Raw genomic sequence first — 19,705 nt, 5'->3', positions numbered from 1 at the left:
GCTAGAAAGTTCAATAATTTATCTGTATCTCTACAACTCCTCCAGAAAGGGGAGTAAACATAAAGCTGTGAAAGTCTACACCTCATCAGTTACTTTCTCAGCTCTTTAAATAGCCTTAGTGGTCTGTTACAATAGAGAATGATAGTGGCCAGAGTGTCCTGGCCACTCGTACCATGAGATGTTCATTAAGGTTTAGAGCTGTGGTTCTTAACCTGTGGTCCAGGGAGCCGGGGGCAGGGAGGTGCATGAGGGCTACTTAGGGAGTAAAAAGTATTAATAAAGTGTATATAAATAAAAAAGCAAAATATACAGTTGAAAATTATAATCCATTTTGTAAATATGAAGAAATTTGAAACTAGAAGCTGCAATTTAAGGTAGAATGATTCATGGAAGCAGAGCAAGTGCATCATGGATGAATAGTGGCCTCAATTGAATTTAGAAAAGCTCCAACCTTCCCAATTACAATAAAATTTAGATTTGTTTTTACATTTCTGACCATTTTCTATGTAAAGCCATGGTCAGTTGAAATGACAATTGTCTTTTATCTCTTGATGTGGTGCTTGATATTGTGCATCAAATGCTAGTTGGACTTTAGCATTTCCGATGTGGTGTTGTATTATTTTTAACAAGGTGCTGAACACGGTGAAGTCTGCTTACAAAATATGATTAAATTCTGTGCCTTTTTACCTCTGAAGGTCTCGTAAACATCACACCTGAAACATCTGGTTCAAGAAGCAAAAACTCTATAAGGGGAATATTGAAAATGTTCCCTACATGGAGAAAAAGTAGGGAATTTCCTCTTGCTATTTCTTGGTCCTGAAAAAGGGTCAGAGTTGAGATTAGTTTTGCCCACTTTTGGACTAAAACTTGCCTTCAAGTGGTTAAAAAGGGAAAAGTTCAGCATGCTGGCATTTCTCAGATTTTCCCACACTTTCACATGATGGACTGGATGGCAATTCAAAGTGTGCCCTGCAAAATGCCTTACATATTCCTGTCTGGAAAGCACATCTGAAGTATTTTTGGTTTCAAGACTTGTCACCAAAATCGAGTTATCTCTTTAAGCTTGAATTTGGCACCCAGACGTTTTCGCTCTTAGGAATATCATAGTGATGGCTGAATCTATGTGAAGGAAGGTAATATACGTCTATTGATACCTGGGTGAATGGCTGGTGAAAGCCAATACTGCAACAAAACTCCAGTAAGACATTTCTTCTCTCTTAGTTTGTTACCCAGATAAACTTGACAAATTGTATTGTGCACCAAATGCAAAAATTCACTAATGTGGAGCAAAAATAGAGACAGGGTAAGCAAGAGTGTTTGCTTTATACAGGATGACTATCATATATATTGTTGAAGAATCTCTTTTGTTGCAGCCTCATCATTAACATAGGCCTAATCTCTACTGGGCAGCATGGCATTGAGCATTCTTCTTGGCCTCCGTGTTAGGCTTCATCTATGTCTACTATAAGAATGCCACAGAAACCAGTGATGTCAGAAGAATGTAGATTGAGAACAAAAAAGAACACTATCCCATTGTGCCACTCAGTCTTTTGCATGGGAGTGCAAGAAAGGGAACTTACCTCAGGGTGCCATTTCAAAAACCTCTACTTCTGTCTGAGTCGTTTTGGACTCATCATTGGATGTCTGGGCAGGTCACATTGATCACTCTTCTCAAGGCAGATTGTGACTGATAGAGAACATTCTAAACTGAGAGCTTTTCGCCTAGCTTTGAAGTCCTCCCTTCCTTCATTTCTGCATCAGCAATTTTGATCCTAACAGACAACCTGACTTCTATGTGCTATAAAAGTAAGTAGGAGGAAACAAAATCAAGAGATCTGTCAAAAGAAGCTCCGTTGATATGAAAATAGGCATATGTAAGGAAAAAGCACTTGAAAGCAGACACCCTCAGCTGAAATTGTTTTCAAACTACATTAGATTGTTTGATGGCAGCATCCTAACAGGCATATTTTGCAAATGGCTACTCCTTAGATCAGCTTTTTTGTAACAGTATAAAAGTCAAAATGCCACACATTTGTGTCCAAGTGGCCAACGCCCCATTCAAATTGTAATGCCCTTTTAATAAATTTGATAAAGTTGAGGATGTTTGCGTGCGCTTTTTCTCCATTACCCATGCTTCTCAGTCATCATCAAGATGATACCCTGGTGAATGATAATAGTCTTTATTGCTCCAGACTAGGCGAAACAATGGTGATATCTGAATCCGTGTCACCGGCCACTTCAACCCCACAAGACTCTACCACACAAGGCAAGCATGTCAGGGAAATATTTGTTGGGAAAGAAAATTGCACTGCATAGTTAGGCCATGCACCCCAACCCTGACTGATCCAGCTGCATAGATATCTGGATCCCTGGTACTGATTTGTGATCGTTTGTGAACACAGATCATAGATGTGCACCTTAGCCTAGGAATGACTTACGGTGATGTGGCCCGCTTAGCCAATGAGTGGTGCACCAAGCGCTACCCTCATAAAGGTATATAGTATTGTGAAGGTATATGGTACTGCTCTTACCTGAGTTAAGTGATAGGTGCATGGTGGTGGCAGCTTACCCGTTTTTGAGTTCATCAGAATTAGTCATGTGAACTGGCCTTTTTACCTGTGTCACTGGCCCACTTCTGTAAGGTTTCAGCATCTTTATACCCATGCTGGTGGTAAGCTGTGCCATACAAATCTACTTAACATCATAAAACAGCAACATAATAGGGCTGGGGCAGCACATGATATTAGCATGTGCATGCTGGGTTACATGTATGTCTGTAGATGGTACGTAACATGGAGGCCTGTCTGATCCATTTTGGAAGCACAGGGCCTGCAGAGTCTGGAGAGGTGAGGACTGTAACCCCCAGAGATGTGTATTGCTAACATTCTTGATATTCTGGGGTGGGTCACACGCACTGAAAGGAGAGGAGCAGACCATCCTTTTTTTTACATCAAAGGTACCAGTTAAGGTTACTGGTCAAGTGAGGCCTGTTCTCATTGTCAGGAAAATGTTGGGACTAATAAGGTTATAACTAGCCAGGAATCTGATGTAGAGGAAGGCTTAGTTCTTTGAACCTTCATGGGGCATGTTCCAGTGGAGTCGGACAACTAAGTGTGAGGCCTAGTACTCCCTTGGCCTGTGTTGTTAACTTGTGCAGTGGCAGACTGCCCCTTTGACAAAGGACAGTGCAGAGGAGAGGTCACTGCTAAAGAGCTGACACCCCCAACACACATTTAACAGCTAGATGCTAAATACCATGTTGTTTGGGATGTGTAGCATATGCACCATGCTTTGTTGAACAGCACAGAGTAGCTTGCCTGCCAATACCAGAGAGAGCCCTGTAAGGAGGAAGAGAGAGGCCCATAGGGGATCCTGTCCTGTAGAGACTGTTGTAGAAGTGCTGGCCATCTGTCCATTCCTGTGGAAATTCAGACTGTCAGCCTGGCATGTGAGCATGGTATGACCCTGTGTGCCAGAGGGCCACTATGAAATGTGGGTTATTGCCCATGGGAGCGATGTAGTTGGTGACCCTATGTGCCAGGAGGTGGGCACCATTAAGTGAGAACTGTTTCCTGCGGAAGCACTGTTGTTGGTGACCGGTGTGCCTGAAGGGGGTTGTTTTTGTCACAGGATCATTGCCCTGGTTTGTTGTGCCAAGTATTCTATATAGGGTATCAGATAATGGGGAGCGATTCAATTGAGGTAGTCAGGGGCCAGAATCCAAATCATAGAGTTTTAGCAAAAAGTTTTACCCCTAACACCATAAATCATAGACTCTTATTTTGATAGCAGGAGTCCCTTTTATTGACTCCACTAATCTTATTACTCTTTTCTTTCTTTAAGTACAACTTTTTTTGGTTAGGTGTGTTTACGGTCTATACAAAAACCTTACTTACATTTCATATCTCAATTCATTGCACACAAATATATACACCACACAATATTTATAAATAACAAATAAGTACACATTTATACATATATTTAAGTGTTCAAATCACAAACAAAAACGTATTGTTCCAAGTGTTAATCCTGTGCTGATTCTTATAAGGAACGTCCTACTTTCTTGCCAGTTCTATACTGTTTATTGCTTGGCAGCTCCTAGTGTTTGGTCCTGTTATAGTTAAGAGTCTGTTCTTTATAGGAATCTTTGTGGGCTCAGACAATCAGTCTCCACATGTTTAATTCTCCATCATCTTTCGGAATGTGTTGTGCTCTAATCCTCTATGAATATTGCCAACGCGTTTCTACCTCTGTATTTGTGGACCTCTTAGTATGTGTGAGGACTTCCTCAGGGCATAGTCAATGTAATGTAGGACAGATTTCAATTTCTGTGGAGAAACAATCAAGGGGAAGAAGATTTAAGTCTTGTGTGTACATCTATTTACATGTGCAAGTGAGAAGAATACATACCCTATTACGTACCACTTCCTGTTGGAGTATCGGATGTTGGTGTACTCTCTGGTCTGATATAGCTTAACACGGATTGTTTACTCTTGTTCTGTGAAAAAGAAGATCTATTTAGAAGGCAGGTTTCACTCCCTGAAATATTTTTGTAATTCCTGGTGGTTGTTAGTGACCTACCGATTCTGATGATATTGATCTTGTCTTTGCCTCTGTTGAATCGCTCCCCATTATCTGATATCCAATTATAGCGTGGGCACCAGGCCCACGAGGGAAATAATTGGATTTGTGTCATAATAGAGATGAACTAATCTCCAGGGAATCTCGAGAACCGCGTCGTGTTTTCTGAACATTTGGTTAGGCTCCTTTGCACCTATATATCCTTCTTTTTCAATTACCCATCTATATGAACATAATCACGTACCTTCAAAACCGATAAAAAAAACCTAGAAGGTTGGCCCACAGCTGTAAATGTCAGAACCCAAAACCCTTAGTTTTAGAAAAGAGGAGATAGAGGAACTCCTCCAACGTCCATCCCTACTCAATCCAGTGAGTTCTACAACCACACAGGCACAACAAACGGACTTGGAAAAAATTACACGACTGAAAAAGAAACAAATAAAAACTGCATTACATGGCGAAGTATTATTTGAACACCTACGAGCCGGAACCATACCAGTCGGACTACAAGTAAAAAACGTCCCAGTGAAATTCATTGATCAACCAGAATATCTAGACAGTTTCAGCCACACCGGGATGAAATGTTTCCAAGACTGGATGTTCCACTCTATTAAAACCGCTGAAAAACGTAGTCTGAAAGAACTGGAACTGATAAAGAACTGGAGGAGGCACTGTTGAATAATACTGCAATAGAGAACGCACAAGCCTTACTGGCAAAATAGAAAAAGAAAACGAAACCTTCAAAAAAAACACAGAAGACGCCAAAAAGTCAAAACAGCAAAGGGATATCGCAAATTTTTCTGAGACAAGAACTTATCCCTATTTGGATAAAGAATTCTATAAACTAACACAGGAGCCCTACGTACTTACGGAGGCCGCAGTAGATGGCAGTTCTTAACCTTCTCGGATGCTTCATCTCTATCTGATAGACAAGTCACACAGAACCAGGCACAAGTGAAGGAAATAATCCCCCAAGACAAATTTTTTCAACCCGCTCCTTTTTTAGACAGAGGCAACAGACGATCCAGGGGACGAGCAAGAGCAAACAGATGGTACAACCCATAATCAAACCAATTCCCAGGGGAAATAACTACGAGAAGGTCTACCGCTGGTAGAGGAACATCCAATGGTGACAGAGGAAGACAAGATGGTAATCTATAACCTGTCACAACATACCCTCTCAAGAGATGAAAAAAACGTTCTCCAAAAGGGCCTGTCGTTCATACCGACAGGGAAACCAGATCCAGCACAAACAAAATTAGAAATAATACAACTATTTCGGAAAATGAGACTAAAAATCTTTTTTATGACCAATCAAGACCAAACACCGAGAAGCTACACGGGACTGAAAAACCGTAAGTATGAGTTGAAAAGCATCCTCCTACGGTTTTGAGTTGAAATTGTGTTGTTTTGACATGTGAGTTGATTTGCTTGTAGTCTAAAGTGTGTCCCAAAAGAAGCCAACAAATGGAAGGCTACAGCTCATCACAGTGAGGGTATTGAGTCACGATTAAGTGGGATGCTGAATATAATATGAAGAAAGCAAGAGATTGTTTTTGAGTGGAATCCGATTGAGATGGTGGTGCATCAACTGTGCTTGAATATTATTGTGAACCCATCGTGTCCCACACATCTTTAGTAGGGGGAATTTGAAGATAGTAATGAGTGGCGTAATTGTAGAAGTGACACAGCATGGAATGTGGCCTGTGCTCGCATTTGTATCACAAGTGTAGAAGTGACGCAAGGGGTGAGAGGGGTTTACAGTAGAGACACAAAGTTCCACCTGTGCACTGATGAGAGTAGAGGTGAAGGAATTGAACCATGGGAGAAGCTCCTTGTTGTTTTATATTTGGGTGGCAGAGAACAGTGGCTATTTTTTTGTGTTGATCGTTGTATTTTGTATCCAAAAAGCCTAATTGGTTTGGATACCAGCTGACCAGTGTTGTGCTCCACTGTAAATATCTTATTGTAATTGCATTTCTAAAGCTGTTAATATTTTAAAAACAGTTAATTCATACATGTGTGCAACTTGTTTTGCATGTGTTATGTATTTACCATGTTGTTTTTTCTCACAGGTCCAAACCCTGCAGTTTCATCCTTTTGAAGCACAGACCCTTATTTCTGGTTCTTATGATAAGTAAGTAGTGTAATGGTATTCCTAATCTAACAATTCTACAAAAAAGAAATACACCAGTGTTATTTATTTCTGCTAAAAATGCTGGTCTGAAGATTCCTCATCCTATTAATCTCCTCTAGGCACCTAACTAGATATGAAAAACAATTTCCACAGCAATCGATTTCTAGTGTTGCCAGGTGGTGCTCAGCTGTGTACCGAATATTTGATACTACAGGTTACTCTTTTGCCGTACCTCACTTATTTCCTATTCCTTGTCCACATCGTTAGGCTAAATGATTTGACTCAGTGGGTAAGATAGTCTTTGCATCAGGCAACCTAGCTCAGTGGCCTGCCAACACCATGTCTTCTTAACTGATATGATCTCACTTTGTGGGAATTGCTTAACATTACCACAATCAGTCTTCATAAATATATGCAGATGACCTTCTGGGTCATGAGAAGCAGTTGTTTGGGTACCTCTAAAGAGATCCTCAAGTGCGGCCTAGATGTCACTGATATGGTAGTTTGATCCATGGCCAAAGTGATTACCTTGTGCTGCCATGACTGGATGTGCGTCACAGGCGTCTTGTAAGATGTTCATGTGTGTCCATCAGCACACATCCTTCAATGGCGAGTGTATCTTTGGGAGAAAGGCAGACTTTGCTCTGGAATGGGGGCCAATTGAAACAGTTCCCCTGGGAAATCTTTATGAGGACAATCTTTACAGCGTTGTGCATCACCAGTTCGCAACCACCATCTGCCAGAAGGGGGCACAATAGAAGCATGGCTGTTGCTATAGATCTGCGTGCCCAGGTTGCTGTGAGGATCATTTACTGATTTTGAGTAGCAGCGGAGGAAGACATCTGACAAGATGTGGGCTTTTTGGAGATAGAAGGGGGTCTGACGTATCACCAGGGTGAGACCACAAGAGGTTGCAGACCCTCATCTTCAGTAGAACAAAGTACATACCTGCTGTCATTGGGTCAGGTATGACTATTTGATGCCAGCATAGGACTTGCACGAACTTAGTGTGTAGCACTGTTAAAGAGTATTCATAAGGCAAAACATAGACTTTGTTGCGTGGGGATTAACATGGGCCACATCTAGGAGTCTCCCCCTATATTGAATGGGGAATAACCAACATTTCTCAAAGGTAATGGATGGACTCCATAATACTGCCCAGAATGACTCTAGGCAACTGACTGTAAGAGACTGTGGTTATTATTTAGTGTGTTGGCTCTGCTTTTTGTGCTTCCATTAAAATACTACCATTTTCATAAAAGTAAGTATTTGGCTGGATAGTCACATTATTGCTGTTTCTACTTTGTGCCTGTGTATGCCTCACAACTACTTCCCCCTTGAAGAGTCTTGGACTACTCAACATGCACTAGCACTGATTCAAGCGGTGAAAGGAGTAGTACTTGGCCCAGTTACTCAGGAGCCATAGTAGGTTGGTCCTCTGGAAATCAGGCCTAAAAGGCTTCAGATCATGGTTGGGTTCAGTAAGTCCTTTTTGCCCACTGACCCTCTGAAAGAGGTTTTGAGAACCAACATCAGGCGGCTGATGAAGCATCACCTGCTTGTCTTGCAATATGCAGGCCCTTTTGGCCAAAGGGGCCATAGAGAGGGTTCTCACCTTGGAAGTTGGCACTGGGTGTTACTCCTGCTACTTATCAGTGGTGAAGAAGGATGGACCCTTCATCCTTTATTAAATCTGCTCCCTCTTGACTTCTTCCTTAAGAAGGTCAAATTCAAAAGGCTCACACTAGTCCAAGTTCTGTCTGCCATGGATCCTGTTCCCATGATGCACTGGGCCAGGGACAGACTAATTTGCATATAGCCAGGTTCTGAGCTGGGATGGTGCAGTGAGCTAAATAACGGTGATGGATCAAGCCCTGATCTTTGGACTGGGTAAGAGTGGTCTGCTTAATTCAGACACTGTTCATCACCACCCCCTTTTCTGAATCATCAAATTGGCTAGGAATGTAATTAAACTGCAGGCTCTTTCTGTCAACTGTACTTGTACAACATTAGAGGGAGACTTCATTGTTCACCTCTAAGAGGGAGCTAAGCTCTAACATTTATTGCACCCGAAAGCATTGGGTGGATGATCAGCTCTTTGTGGGTTTCTGTGGGGTAAAGAAGGGCAAGGCCGCGCAAAAGCAGACAGCCTCCTGATGGATTGCTCTCTGCATGTAGACGTGCTAAGCACTGAGAAGAAGGAGCCTCCAGAAGACCTACAGGCTCGTTTCCCCATAGCTAAGGCTGCTACCACTGCTCTAGCAAGTATATTACATATGTTCAAAAACCACTACTGATTCAGCAGTCCGGTTCATCGAGGGGCTTTTTGCCTGCTCAGTCCCGCAGGACGTTTTTGTCTGAGCCAGTCCACAGACCCACCACCTGGGGAGGTACTACCGTGGTATCTATCTACAAGGTAAGGAAACTGTGGTTAGATAGAGTATCCACCAGAAATATTTTTACTGAAGGTAAGTAATGTGTTCATCAGGCACTTTAGTACTGTTTGGTTTAGTAAATTATTTCTTTTACTAGAGCGGTCGGTTTAGTAAAACTTGCAAGACATCCAGGCCTCTTCTATTATTTATAATACATTTTGCCTTAAATATTTTTAACCTCCTCTGTGGTAAAACATTAAAGAAAAGACAAGAATCCAAGGTGGGGAAAGATACATTGCAATCGATTACCCCCTACCTCGCTCCAACTAAATAAGAAGAAACGCATTTAACAGAAAAAAAATAAAACTACACTCCTGATCTTACTATCAAAAATACCTCACCAAATAAGATGTAATGCTTGCAGCTGATTCTAGCAAGTTGTTAAATGAAAAACTCTGGACTGATATGCAGCCATGATGTGCTTCGAAATATGGAACAGCTCTGCTCCATGCCTCACTATATAAATTCAATGTTAAAATGAACTTGGACATACTTTATCATTTGTGCCCCATTTCTATGCATACATGATTTCATGTTGTACAGCTGTATGACTAATCATGTCACTGATTCCATCTCTTGCTTCATTTTTTATGTATCAGCCCATTCATAACCACACAGTGAGAATACTCGTATATAAAATTAAATCTTTTAATTTCTTTAGGTCTGCTATACTCTATGACTGCAGAAGTCCACAAGAAGCCCATCGGACCTGGCGATTTAGCGGACAGGTCGAGAGAGTGACTTGGAATCATTTTTCACCTTATCATTTCTTAGTAAGTATTTTTTGTTTCTTCTTTGTTGTGCATTTTTCTTTAACTGCCATGTAGCTGGTAACAATAACACAACAAGACAGCATTTGTCAGTGACAACTGCTTTACAGATGTAATTGTCTGTTGGTGTCTATTGTGCAGTCTTTTTTACAATATTAACCGGTTGCTTTCTTAGCATTCCATTTGTTTGCTTGTTTTGAGCTGTAGCTTCACTGAAAATGCTAAATTGAATTTGTAGTTCTTTACTCAGCACAAAAATATTTGCAATAGAAATAAAAAACTGGGGGGCGTGGCCAGCCATGATGGCCGAGTGGATGTGATCCACTCGCCCAAAATGATCAGACCAAGACACCTGTTTATTAAATAGCAAAAAAAGCCACCTTTATTTTAGATCAGGTAACTCCGAATTCAGGCAATTGAATTTTATATGATAAACAATTTAGTAAAACATGCCAAAACCTTTAATATTTTCCTGCGTATAAAATATTAGCCGATTTGGTTTTCGTTCGGTGGCAGAAACGGCTACACTTCCTGAGGGGATTATACATTTTGTGGCCCCTTTTCAGGAAAAGGGCAGAGAGTTGGCTTACAGCTCTTGGTCAGGCTAGTGGACTAGATCCAGCCTCGGGGTTACTGTCTCCCCCTAGTCTTGTCACGTAGGCAAGTTCCTCATTTGCAGATATGGTGAAGAAATTGGCTGCTGTTTTAGATGTATCACTGCCCACAGTGCAGAATTCTACAGACCCTTTGTTTGAGATCCTTTGCCAGGGACAGACAGGAGAAGAGTTTGTTCTTGCGTATAGTGAGGCCCTATTTGATATTTTCTTTGGTGCGTGGGCCAAGCCAGTAGACCATGATGTTGCGAGTAGGCATTTGCCTGCACCTGGGGACCCAGTTTTCTTGCACCTGGGGACCCAGTTTGCATGTATAGGCATCCTTCCACTAGTAGTTTAGTCATCCAGGCTGCAACATCTTCTCAGGACATAGATTTTACTTCTAAGACTCAGGTGGGTAAGGATGCTAAGGGTTGCGATGCTTGTGGTAATCATATTTTTGCCTCAGCCAGCTCAGCATTGAGAGCCACCCACACCTCTTGGGTGCTGGGGCGCTTTTCCTTGCTTTATGGGATACTTTACAGAACAGAACAGTGGCGCTAAGGCATCTGGCTTGGTTAGCATCTTCGGGGTTCTCAGAGGCTGTCCAGTCGGCTTTAGCCGACATACCATGTGACGTTGCCATCTTATTGGAGAGCAGGCAGATGCGGCGTTAAGATGCTTCCAAGGAAGACGGAGAACTACAGATTTGTAGATCTGCATTTCTGACACTGTGTTCTTTGCTTCCTGGACTTGAGCTGTATGTTTTTGTTGGGCACGGTGAATGTGAGAAGTTGGCCTGGCATATGATGTCCACTATTCTAGTGGGCACCTTGCACCAGTCAAAATTACCCTTATTGATGGTAGGTTTAAGACAACCTTTATAGAAAACTATCCTAGAGGTAGCTGTGGACAGCAGCTTGTTTTACCAGACTATAATCTCTTGAATAATCTAATGAAAGCACACCACACAAGGTATATATCGTATATATATATATGTATTTATTCTAACCACAACCCCTCTAGTCTCTTCATGAGGCTAGAGGCCAAAGTACAACACAAGAACTTTAAATAGCACACAGTAAATAGCACAGTATATGTTATGCCCTAGAGGCCTCACAAACCATATACTAAAATAGTGGTATAAGAACCACGGGAGGGATAGAAGTGAGGCCTAGGGCCTGTAGAACCGCTGGGGCAACCAGGAACCACCCAAGGTAGGGATGCAAGGAGACCCAGGCGGGACGCGTGCAGTGTCCAAACACAGCCGCGAATCACCATTGACTTCTATGGAGGAAAAGCAAGTTACAGTTTTAAAGATTAAGGACACTTCGGAGTGAACTACGATGGAACCCCTTTAGACTTAGACGCTTCGAGAGTCAAGACCCACAGGAGCACCGGAGTACTCGTGTTACCTCACCCATCGGAGATCTGAAGAACCTGAAAGCAGAGGGGGCAGAGTCTCGGTCACTAGCCAGGATGGCGACAGGAAGATGCCAGTTGATGCCGGGTGCTTTAAGGTGAGTAGTTGAAGCTTGATTCTTCAGCCACGAGGACCAGGAGGCGTCGACGATGACCAGGAGCTGGATTCGAGATTTCCCACGAAGGATGTCGAGTGCTGCAGTGTCGGTATCCGGATTGAACCCCACAAGCCTTTGCAACAGCAACCCACTCAAGATGACAAGATTGGCTTCGGTGCAGACCAGCAAGGTCTGAGGTACTCACCCTTTGGAGAGGAGTCAGGGCACGTCTGGAGCAACCAGGAAAGCTCAAGAAACAAAGGATTGTCCTTCGTGGGGACCCACTAGCCAACGGACTAGAGATCGCGAAGGAGTCTCAAGCTACAGTGCAGAAAGAGGACTCATGGAACACTCGTGGAGTGCAGGCCTCTCAGCTTCGGTGCAAAAGGTGCTCAGGGCAAGGACAGCAAATAGCCCAATGCAAAACTTCGGGAAACTCCAGGAAGTAGGTGCAGTTGCAAAATTGCAGGATTTCCAGGAGTTCCGGTCCCACGTCTCTCGTGACAGCTGCGGGTCTCTGCTTTGCTGGGATCTCATGTCAGCCTCAGAGAAGCCTGGAAGTCCATGTCCTGTGTCGCAGTTTCTTCGGGATCCGGCGGGAGACTCGAAAATGCAGACTGGCAAGATGCTCTTAGGTGCCTGTTTGAACAGGGAGGTGACTCCTTGACCCCAAGCGAGATTCTTCCATCTTCCAGTCGATATGGAATGTTGAAGGTCCAGGACTTCGTCTTCAGAGTTTCCTCCAGGGTAATCTAACATCCTAGGGACTGGGTTCCTATACTTATACTAAGTTTAGGGGATGGACTAAGTCTAGGGTCCCACCTATGGGAGGACCTGGGGAGGGGGTGGTTACACCCCTTCCCCTTTGTCCAGTTTCTCGCCAGAACTGGCGGGGTGATAGTATTTCAAAGTGTTTGACGCCAAACACGACATGTTTTGATAAAGCCAAACCAAAGTTAGCATTAACCACGAGGATTATAATGCACTTAAGAGTATATGGTATGGCCATATCACAGAACAGCTATAAAGAAGGGATTCCGAAAGCTGACCAGGGGCTCAGCTCATGCTAGGGCACCCTCTCACACAAAACCAAGCACTCTGCCTTCAGGATTGTCAAGGCCTGCCATAGGCGTGACTTATAGGTTAATAGGTGTCAGTTTTAAATGGTGGATATAGGTATACTATATCCCAGTTAGGGGTGCTTACACCACCTTACCCAGGCTGCAAGTGCAGACCTGTGGTGCCATTTTGGAAGGCTTCCCAGGGGTGGCATAATACATGCTTCAGCCCCTGGTAGGCCCCTGGGGTACCTATGCCTTTGGTACCTAAGGTACCATATAGTAGAGGCTCACAAGGTAACGCAGTAACCAATCTGGTATGTACCTAATGTACATGGAACCAATTTAGAGAGAATAGCTAGGCTGTGGTCCTGATTAGCAGGGCCACAGCCAGACTAAAGTCGAAAAACCAGTGAAACACAGCAAAATGTGGGGGTAACCTTAGGAAGCAGGCCCTACGCTCCTACAGTGTAGTCTTATTAGTACATTGTATAGGTCCAGTTTTGGTTATCAGTACTACCACATGTACTCCGGTGAGGAGTGGTGGTTATGACCTCTCCTCCGGTAGTTCCTACACAAGCGCTATGCAACTCCCTGAATGACTTTTTTCGCGATAAGATTTTATTGATTAAACAGAACATCTCCACACTTCCAGCTTGTGCCCCTGTGGATGACATCTATTTCAATCCCTTAACTTTACATTCTTTTCCCCCTGTTGATTTGAAAACTTTCTTGGAACTATTGTCTAGAGTCAAATCAGGCTCCCCTATGGATGTTTGCCCCCCCAAATCATGAAAGAAATCGGTCGAGCCATGCCCAACAGCATGATACCCTTGCTTAACGACTCTCTCACTTCAGGGATAGTGCCCAGTAGCTTTAAGCAGGCCTTATTGATACCCCTCACCAAGAAACCTGGTATTGACCCGCTGGACCTCACGAACTACCGGCCTATATCCTGGCTGCCCTTCCTATCCAAAATGTTGGAGGCTCATGTTACCAACTGCCTCTCAAACTTCGTGGAGGAATCGGGCTATTTCCAACCCAACCAAGCAGGATTCCGGCCTGGTCATTCTACCGAGGCAGTAATATTGGCCGTCCAGAACACCTTGAGGTCCAATGCTGACAAAAATCTTCATCAAGCCCTGGTACTTCTTGATTTGTCCGCCGCATTCGACACGGTTGACTATTCTATTCTGGTCAACCGTGTCGAACAGGCAGGCCTTAGAGACTCTGCTCTAGCCTGGCTGAAATCGTTCATTTTTTAACGTACTCAGTCTGTCCGCCTAGGCTCCTTTTCTGCTGCCAAAGTCAAGTCCTTTTGCGGGGTGACCCAAGGCTCTTCGTTATCTCCTTTATTGTTTAACTTGTATATGCGGCCCCTTCTTTTTGCTTTGAGAAAGCACAAAGTCACTGTATACAATTATGCAGATGACTTGCAGCTAGTCTTCGTACTTAATTCCCCAAATGCTGTGGAGGACTTTCAAGCCACCATGACTTTAATCCAGAGTTGGATGTCCTCAAATCATCTTAAATTAAACCCGGGGAAAACTGAGCTGATCCTGCCCGGTAAGAGCGAAATCAGTTGGAGCCCTAACTTTTGGCCTGCTGATATGGGCCTCCCCCCTAAGAAATCTCTGACTGTAAAAAGTCTGGGGATAACCATCAATGAGGACCTCACGTTAAAATCCCAAATTGGAACCGTGGTTTCCTCTGGATTTTTTCAATTGAGGAAAATTAGGAAAATCGCACATTTCCTCACCCATTCCGCCCTAATTCAGGTGGTCATGGCCCTAGTCCTCAACCCCGGTCGCGCCCCCAACTGCGTCCAAGCCGCTCCTGGACGCACCCATGGACCGTTCTCCTGCTTCTCCTGCAAATTTAGCGGCACCGACAACATCTCCGCTACGACCACACCACAGATTCCCGACCCCAACCTCCTACAATGCATCCTTCTCAACACCCGATCAGTCCACAGGCACGCCATTGACCTTTGGAACCTACTAGACACCATCTCTCCTGACGTCGCCTTCCTAACGGAAACATGGATGAACGCTTCCTCCGCCCCTGACATCGCCATCGCTATCCCTGATGACTATAAGATCACACGCAAGGACCGCACCGACCATACAGGAGGAGGAATCGCTATCGTCCATAAGAAATCAATCCGCATCTCAACCAGCTCTGACGCAAACCTCGCCAACTCCGAACACCTTCACTTCCAGATCCACATCGACCCCAATACAACTCTCAGAGGCACCCTCCTCTACAGACCACCAGGACCCCGCGCAAAATTCAGTGAAGACATCACGGACTTCATCACCCCACACGCGCTCCCCTCCAAAGACTACATCCTTCTGGGAGACCTCATCTTCCACCTTGAAAAGATCAACGACCGCAACACCGCCACCCTCTTAGACAACCTCGCCAACCTCGGACTTAAACAACTGGTCACTTCCCCCACCCACATCGCAGGTCACACACTCGACCCCATCTTCACCTGCAGCAACCATGTCTCCTTCAGCCACACTACGGATCTCCTCTGGACTGACCACAGCTGCGTTCACTTCACCTACAACAAGCCGAAACCCATCATCCACCTCCAACCAACTCTACAAAGAAACTGGAACAAAATCACCACGGATCAGATCTCCACATCGCTCCTTCGAACCTCCCCAGCCCTCTCTTTTAACGCCAACGAAGCCGCCTCCAACCTCACCCTTTGGTTATCCAACACCGCCGACACCTTAGCACCACTGAAAAAACGTCAACACAAACTTGGCAACAAGAAGGCCTCATGGTTCAACGATGATCTCAAGAAGTCCAAGAAACTGTGCCGTTCCCTTGAAAAGGCCTGGAAAAAAGACCCATCCACCAGCAACAAGGACGCCTTCAAAAGCGCCACCCGTACACACCACCAACTGATCCGAAAAGCCAAGAAAACAGCATTCAAGGATCGACTGGACAACAACGCCCACAACAGCAAGGAACTTTTCAACATCGTCAAGGAATTTTCCAACCCCTCGGCCAACTCCAACGACATCACCCCCTCTCAAACCCTCTGCGACTCCCTAGCCTCTTTTTTCCACAACAAGATTGCTGACATCCACAACAGCTTTGACAACCAACCCGAAAGCCAACCCACCCTACCATCTGCTGACCATCTTCCCCCCGTAAACACCCTTAACGACTGGAACCCTATCTCCACTGAGGACACCATCCGCCTGATGAATTCCATCCACTCTGGATCCCCCACAGACCCATGCCCTCACCACATCTTCAACAAAGCAGACTCCGTCATAGCTCCGCACCTCCGAGACGTCATCAACTGCTCCTTCAACTCCGCTACCTTCCCAGAAGACTGGAAACACGCTGAACTCACCGCCCTTCTGAAAAAACCAACAGCAGACCCCACCGAACTCAAAAACTACCGCCCCATCTCACTTCTTCCATTCCCGGCCAAAGTCATCGAGAAAGCCGTCAACAACCAGCTCGCCGCCTTCCTCGAAGCCAACAAATTACTCGACCCCTCACAATCTGGCTTCCGAGCCAAACACAGCACTGAGACCGCCCTCATCGCAGCAACAGACGACATTCGAACTCTACTGGACAATGGAGACACTGTCGCCCTCATCCTCCTCGACCTCTCTGCAGCCTTCGACACAGTCTGCCACAGCACCCTTTTACAACGCCTCAGAAACATCGGAATCCAAGGAAAAGCACTGGAATGGATCACCTCGTTCCTCACCGGAAGAACCCAGAGAGTCCGCCTCCCACCATACAAGTCCGAGGCCTCTGAAATCATCTGCGGCGTACCACAAGGATCCTCACTCAGTCCCACCCTCTTCAACGTATACATGAGCCCCCTTGCGGCCATCGCCCGCCAACACAACCTCAACATCATCTCTTACGCGGACGACACTCAACTGATCCTCTCTCTCACCAAGGACCCCAGCACCGCCAAAACTAACCTACACGAAGGAATGAAAGAAGTCGCCGAATGGATGAAACAAAGCCGTCTGAAACTGAACTCAGACAAAACAGAAGTCCTCGTCTTAGGCACATCCCCCTCTGCATGGGACGACTCCTGGTGGCCGGAAGCCCTCGGAAAAGCACCCATCCCAACAGACCACGCACGGAACCTTGGCGTCATCCTGGATTCTTCACTCTCAATGAACAGACAAGTCAGCGCCGTATCCTCTTCCTGCTTTAACATTCTTCGCATGCTCAGAAAAACATTTCGCTGGATCCCCTCCGAAACAAGGAAAACAGTCACCCACGCTCTAGTCACGAGCCGACTGGACTACGGAAACACCCTCTACGCAGGTACCACCGCTAAACTCCAGAAGAAACTACAACGTATCCAAAACGCCTCAGCCAGGATCATATTAGACATCCCACGCAACGAACACATCTCTGGTCACCTTAAAGACCTCCACTGGCTACCCGTCAATAAGAGGATCACTTTCCGACTGCTTACCCACGCACACAAATCACTCTACGACATCGGACCAGATTGCCTCAACTCTCGACTGTCCTTCTACACCCCCTCCCGCCAACTTCGCTCTTCCAGCCAAGCCTTCGCCAATGTACCTCGCATCAACAAGACCACCATGGGAGGCAGATCCTTTTCATACCTGGCTGCCAAAACATGGAACTTACTCCCCGCCTACCTTCGCCTCACCCAGAATCACCTAGCGTTCAGAAAGCAGCTTAAAACGTGGATATTTGACAAATAATCCTCCTCCCCTTCCTAAGCGCCTTGAAACCCTTTGGGTATGTAGTGCGCTATACAAATTTTATGACTTGACTTGACTTGACTCTATATCTTGGCCTACCTGTAGGCCAACTTAGAAGACTGCAGTACTTGCAGAACCAGGCCGCCAGGCTGATCTGCAATGTACCCAAATGGGAATCGATTAAATCAGGCTTAGAGACCCTGCACTGGCTACCTGTGGCTCAAAGAGCCGAATTCAAAGCTGGGTGTATCATCTTCAAGGCTTTGCAAGGCAAGGGACCTCTATTCATCAGGCAGCTGATTGGAAAATATGTTCCTTCACGCAGTCTGAGATCAGCCCACAAAGACCTACTTGAGGTACCACGCTTTAAGAAAAAACGACAAGGAGGCAGCAGTTTCCATTTCTTAGCAGCTACCCTATGGAACTCTCTGCCACTAGCCCTCAGACAGAGTAAGGACCTCCTTGCCTTTAGAAAGGCATTTAAGACTCACCTCTTCACACTGGCATACTTGAAATAAAGATTCTCTCAGACTCACCCCTTGTTATGTTTTTTATCTCTTTCCAGCGCCAAGAAGCCCTCGGGCGTATGTGCGCTTTATAAATGTTTAATAACATAATAATAACATAACATATGACCTCAGCGTCATTTCTTTATGATTGGTAATGATTTCAATGTCCGAGGGAGGCCCCCTTTGTTTTCTGGCCTCTTAGGATAAGCTTTCCGCTCAAGAGGCTATCATTAAGAGAAGTAACTTCCTATATGGAAGCAAATCTGTTGCATGCTTCTTAGAAGGAGTTCAGTTTGCAAGTTATATGGCTTCAGTGTTCATTTAGGGGCATATGCTTACGCCAGCTGTAGGCTGGTGTATAGTGACTCTTTGGTTCTACTCTTAGAGCAATCGGTGCTTCAGCAAGTTGAAGCACTGCTCTGCCTCAGAGTAAATGCTTGCATTATTTGAATTCTATTTGCTTGGGAGTTCTTCCTTTATGGCAAAGGAATAGTGTCTAGTGAAGGCATACATATTAACTCAACTGCAGGCAACTCCTATCCCTGCTCTATAATGTGGTGCTGTAAATTGGCAGCCAAGGTTTATGATGCATGGGTCTGGCTAACTTGTCCCAAGACCAATGTAAATTTGATGGTTTGTTGTCATTGACCTCAGACGATATATCCTAAGGTGTTTGGTCGTTTTTGTCTCCAACCAGGCCACCATTCTTCTGCAAAGTCCTGGGAGACACTTATGTTATAAAAGTATTTTTTGACTTCATACTAAGTTTTTTTTTTCTACCTGTGATATTCTTGATATACATGGTTGTGCCTGATTAAAATTACCGGTATTCTGTAGGGCATGTACTTATTATTTTTTGCATTACTCAATTAGTTAGGAAGCATGACTGTTGTTTCTTGTAGTGTCAGTTATTTAAGATACCATTTGACAGCCAGCTTTTTCTTACAGCAAGTAACTAGCGGTGTTGTGTTGGTGGCAGAGTACGCGCTTTGTTCTCTCTGTTTTTTGTTTTTTGCGGAAACTTCTTATTTCAGAGTGTTTTTTTGTATACGGGGGTATACATGATAAAATGTGCTGCTGGGTTTCGTATATTGTCTTATATCACAAGTTTCGTAGGTGCCTGTTGTTGTACAATTATCTATTTTATGGGATGTTGTGGAACTGCATTTTTAAGGGTGTTACCCATTTTAGTGAAAGAGCGCTTTTGGAACTGGTTTCTCAGTTCTAGTTAGTTATTAGGTATACAAGATACACTTGACTGTATTATATGTGTTACATATATTAGTTAAAAAAAACACAAAAAACAAAGGGAGAAAAGGTACTGATTTTAATCAAAGATTCAAAGATGCAGTTGATTCTCTTTTTC

At 44.4% G+C, this 19,705-nt stretch overlaps 1 protein-coding gene across 1 annotated transcript in view; it reads left to right on the top strand.

Annotated features, from left to right (window-relative positions):
* Positions 1 to 19,705, top strand: part of PWP1 (PWP1 homolog, endonuclein) — a 327,492-nt gene that overhangs the window by 190,857 nt on the left and 116,930 nt on the right. Inside the window, exons 10-11 of the mRNA XM_086921581.1 lie at positions 6,657 to 6,718; positions 9,815 to 9,926. Of these exons, the coding sequence (XP_086777707.1) occupies positions 6,657 to 6,718; positions 9,815 to 9,926 (174 nt within the window). The remainder of the gene's footprint in view (positions 1 to 6,656; positions 6,719 to 9,814; positions 9,927 to 19,705) is intronic.

This window comes from Lissotriton vulgaris, chromosome 1_1 (genome assembly GCF_964263255.1).
Source record: "Lissotriton vulgaris chromosome 1_1, aLisVul1.2, whole genome shotgun sequence".
NCBI classification, from domain to species: Eukaryota; Metazoa; Chordata; class Amphibia; order Caudata; family Salamandridae; genus Lissotriton; species Lissotriton vulgaris.
The sequence above is the reverse complement of the archived record's forward strand: the minus strand, read 5'-3'. Positions and strand labels throughout refer to the sequence as shown.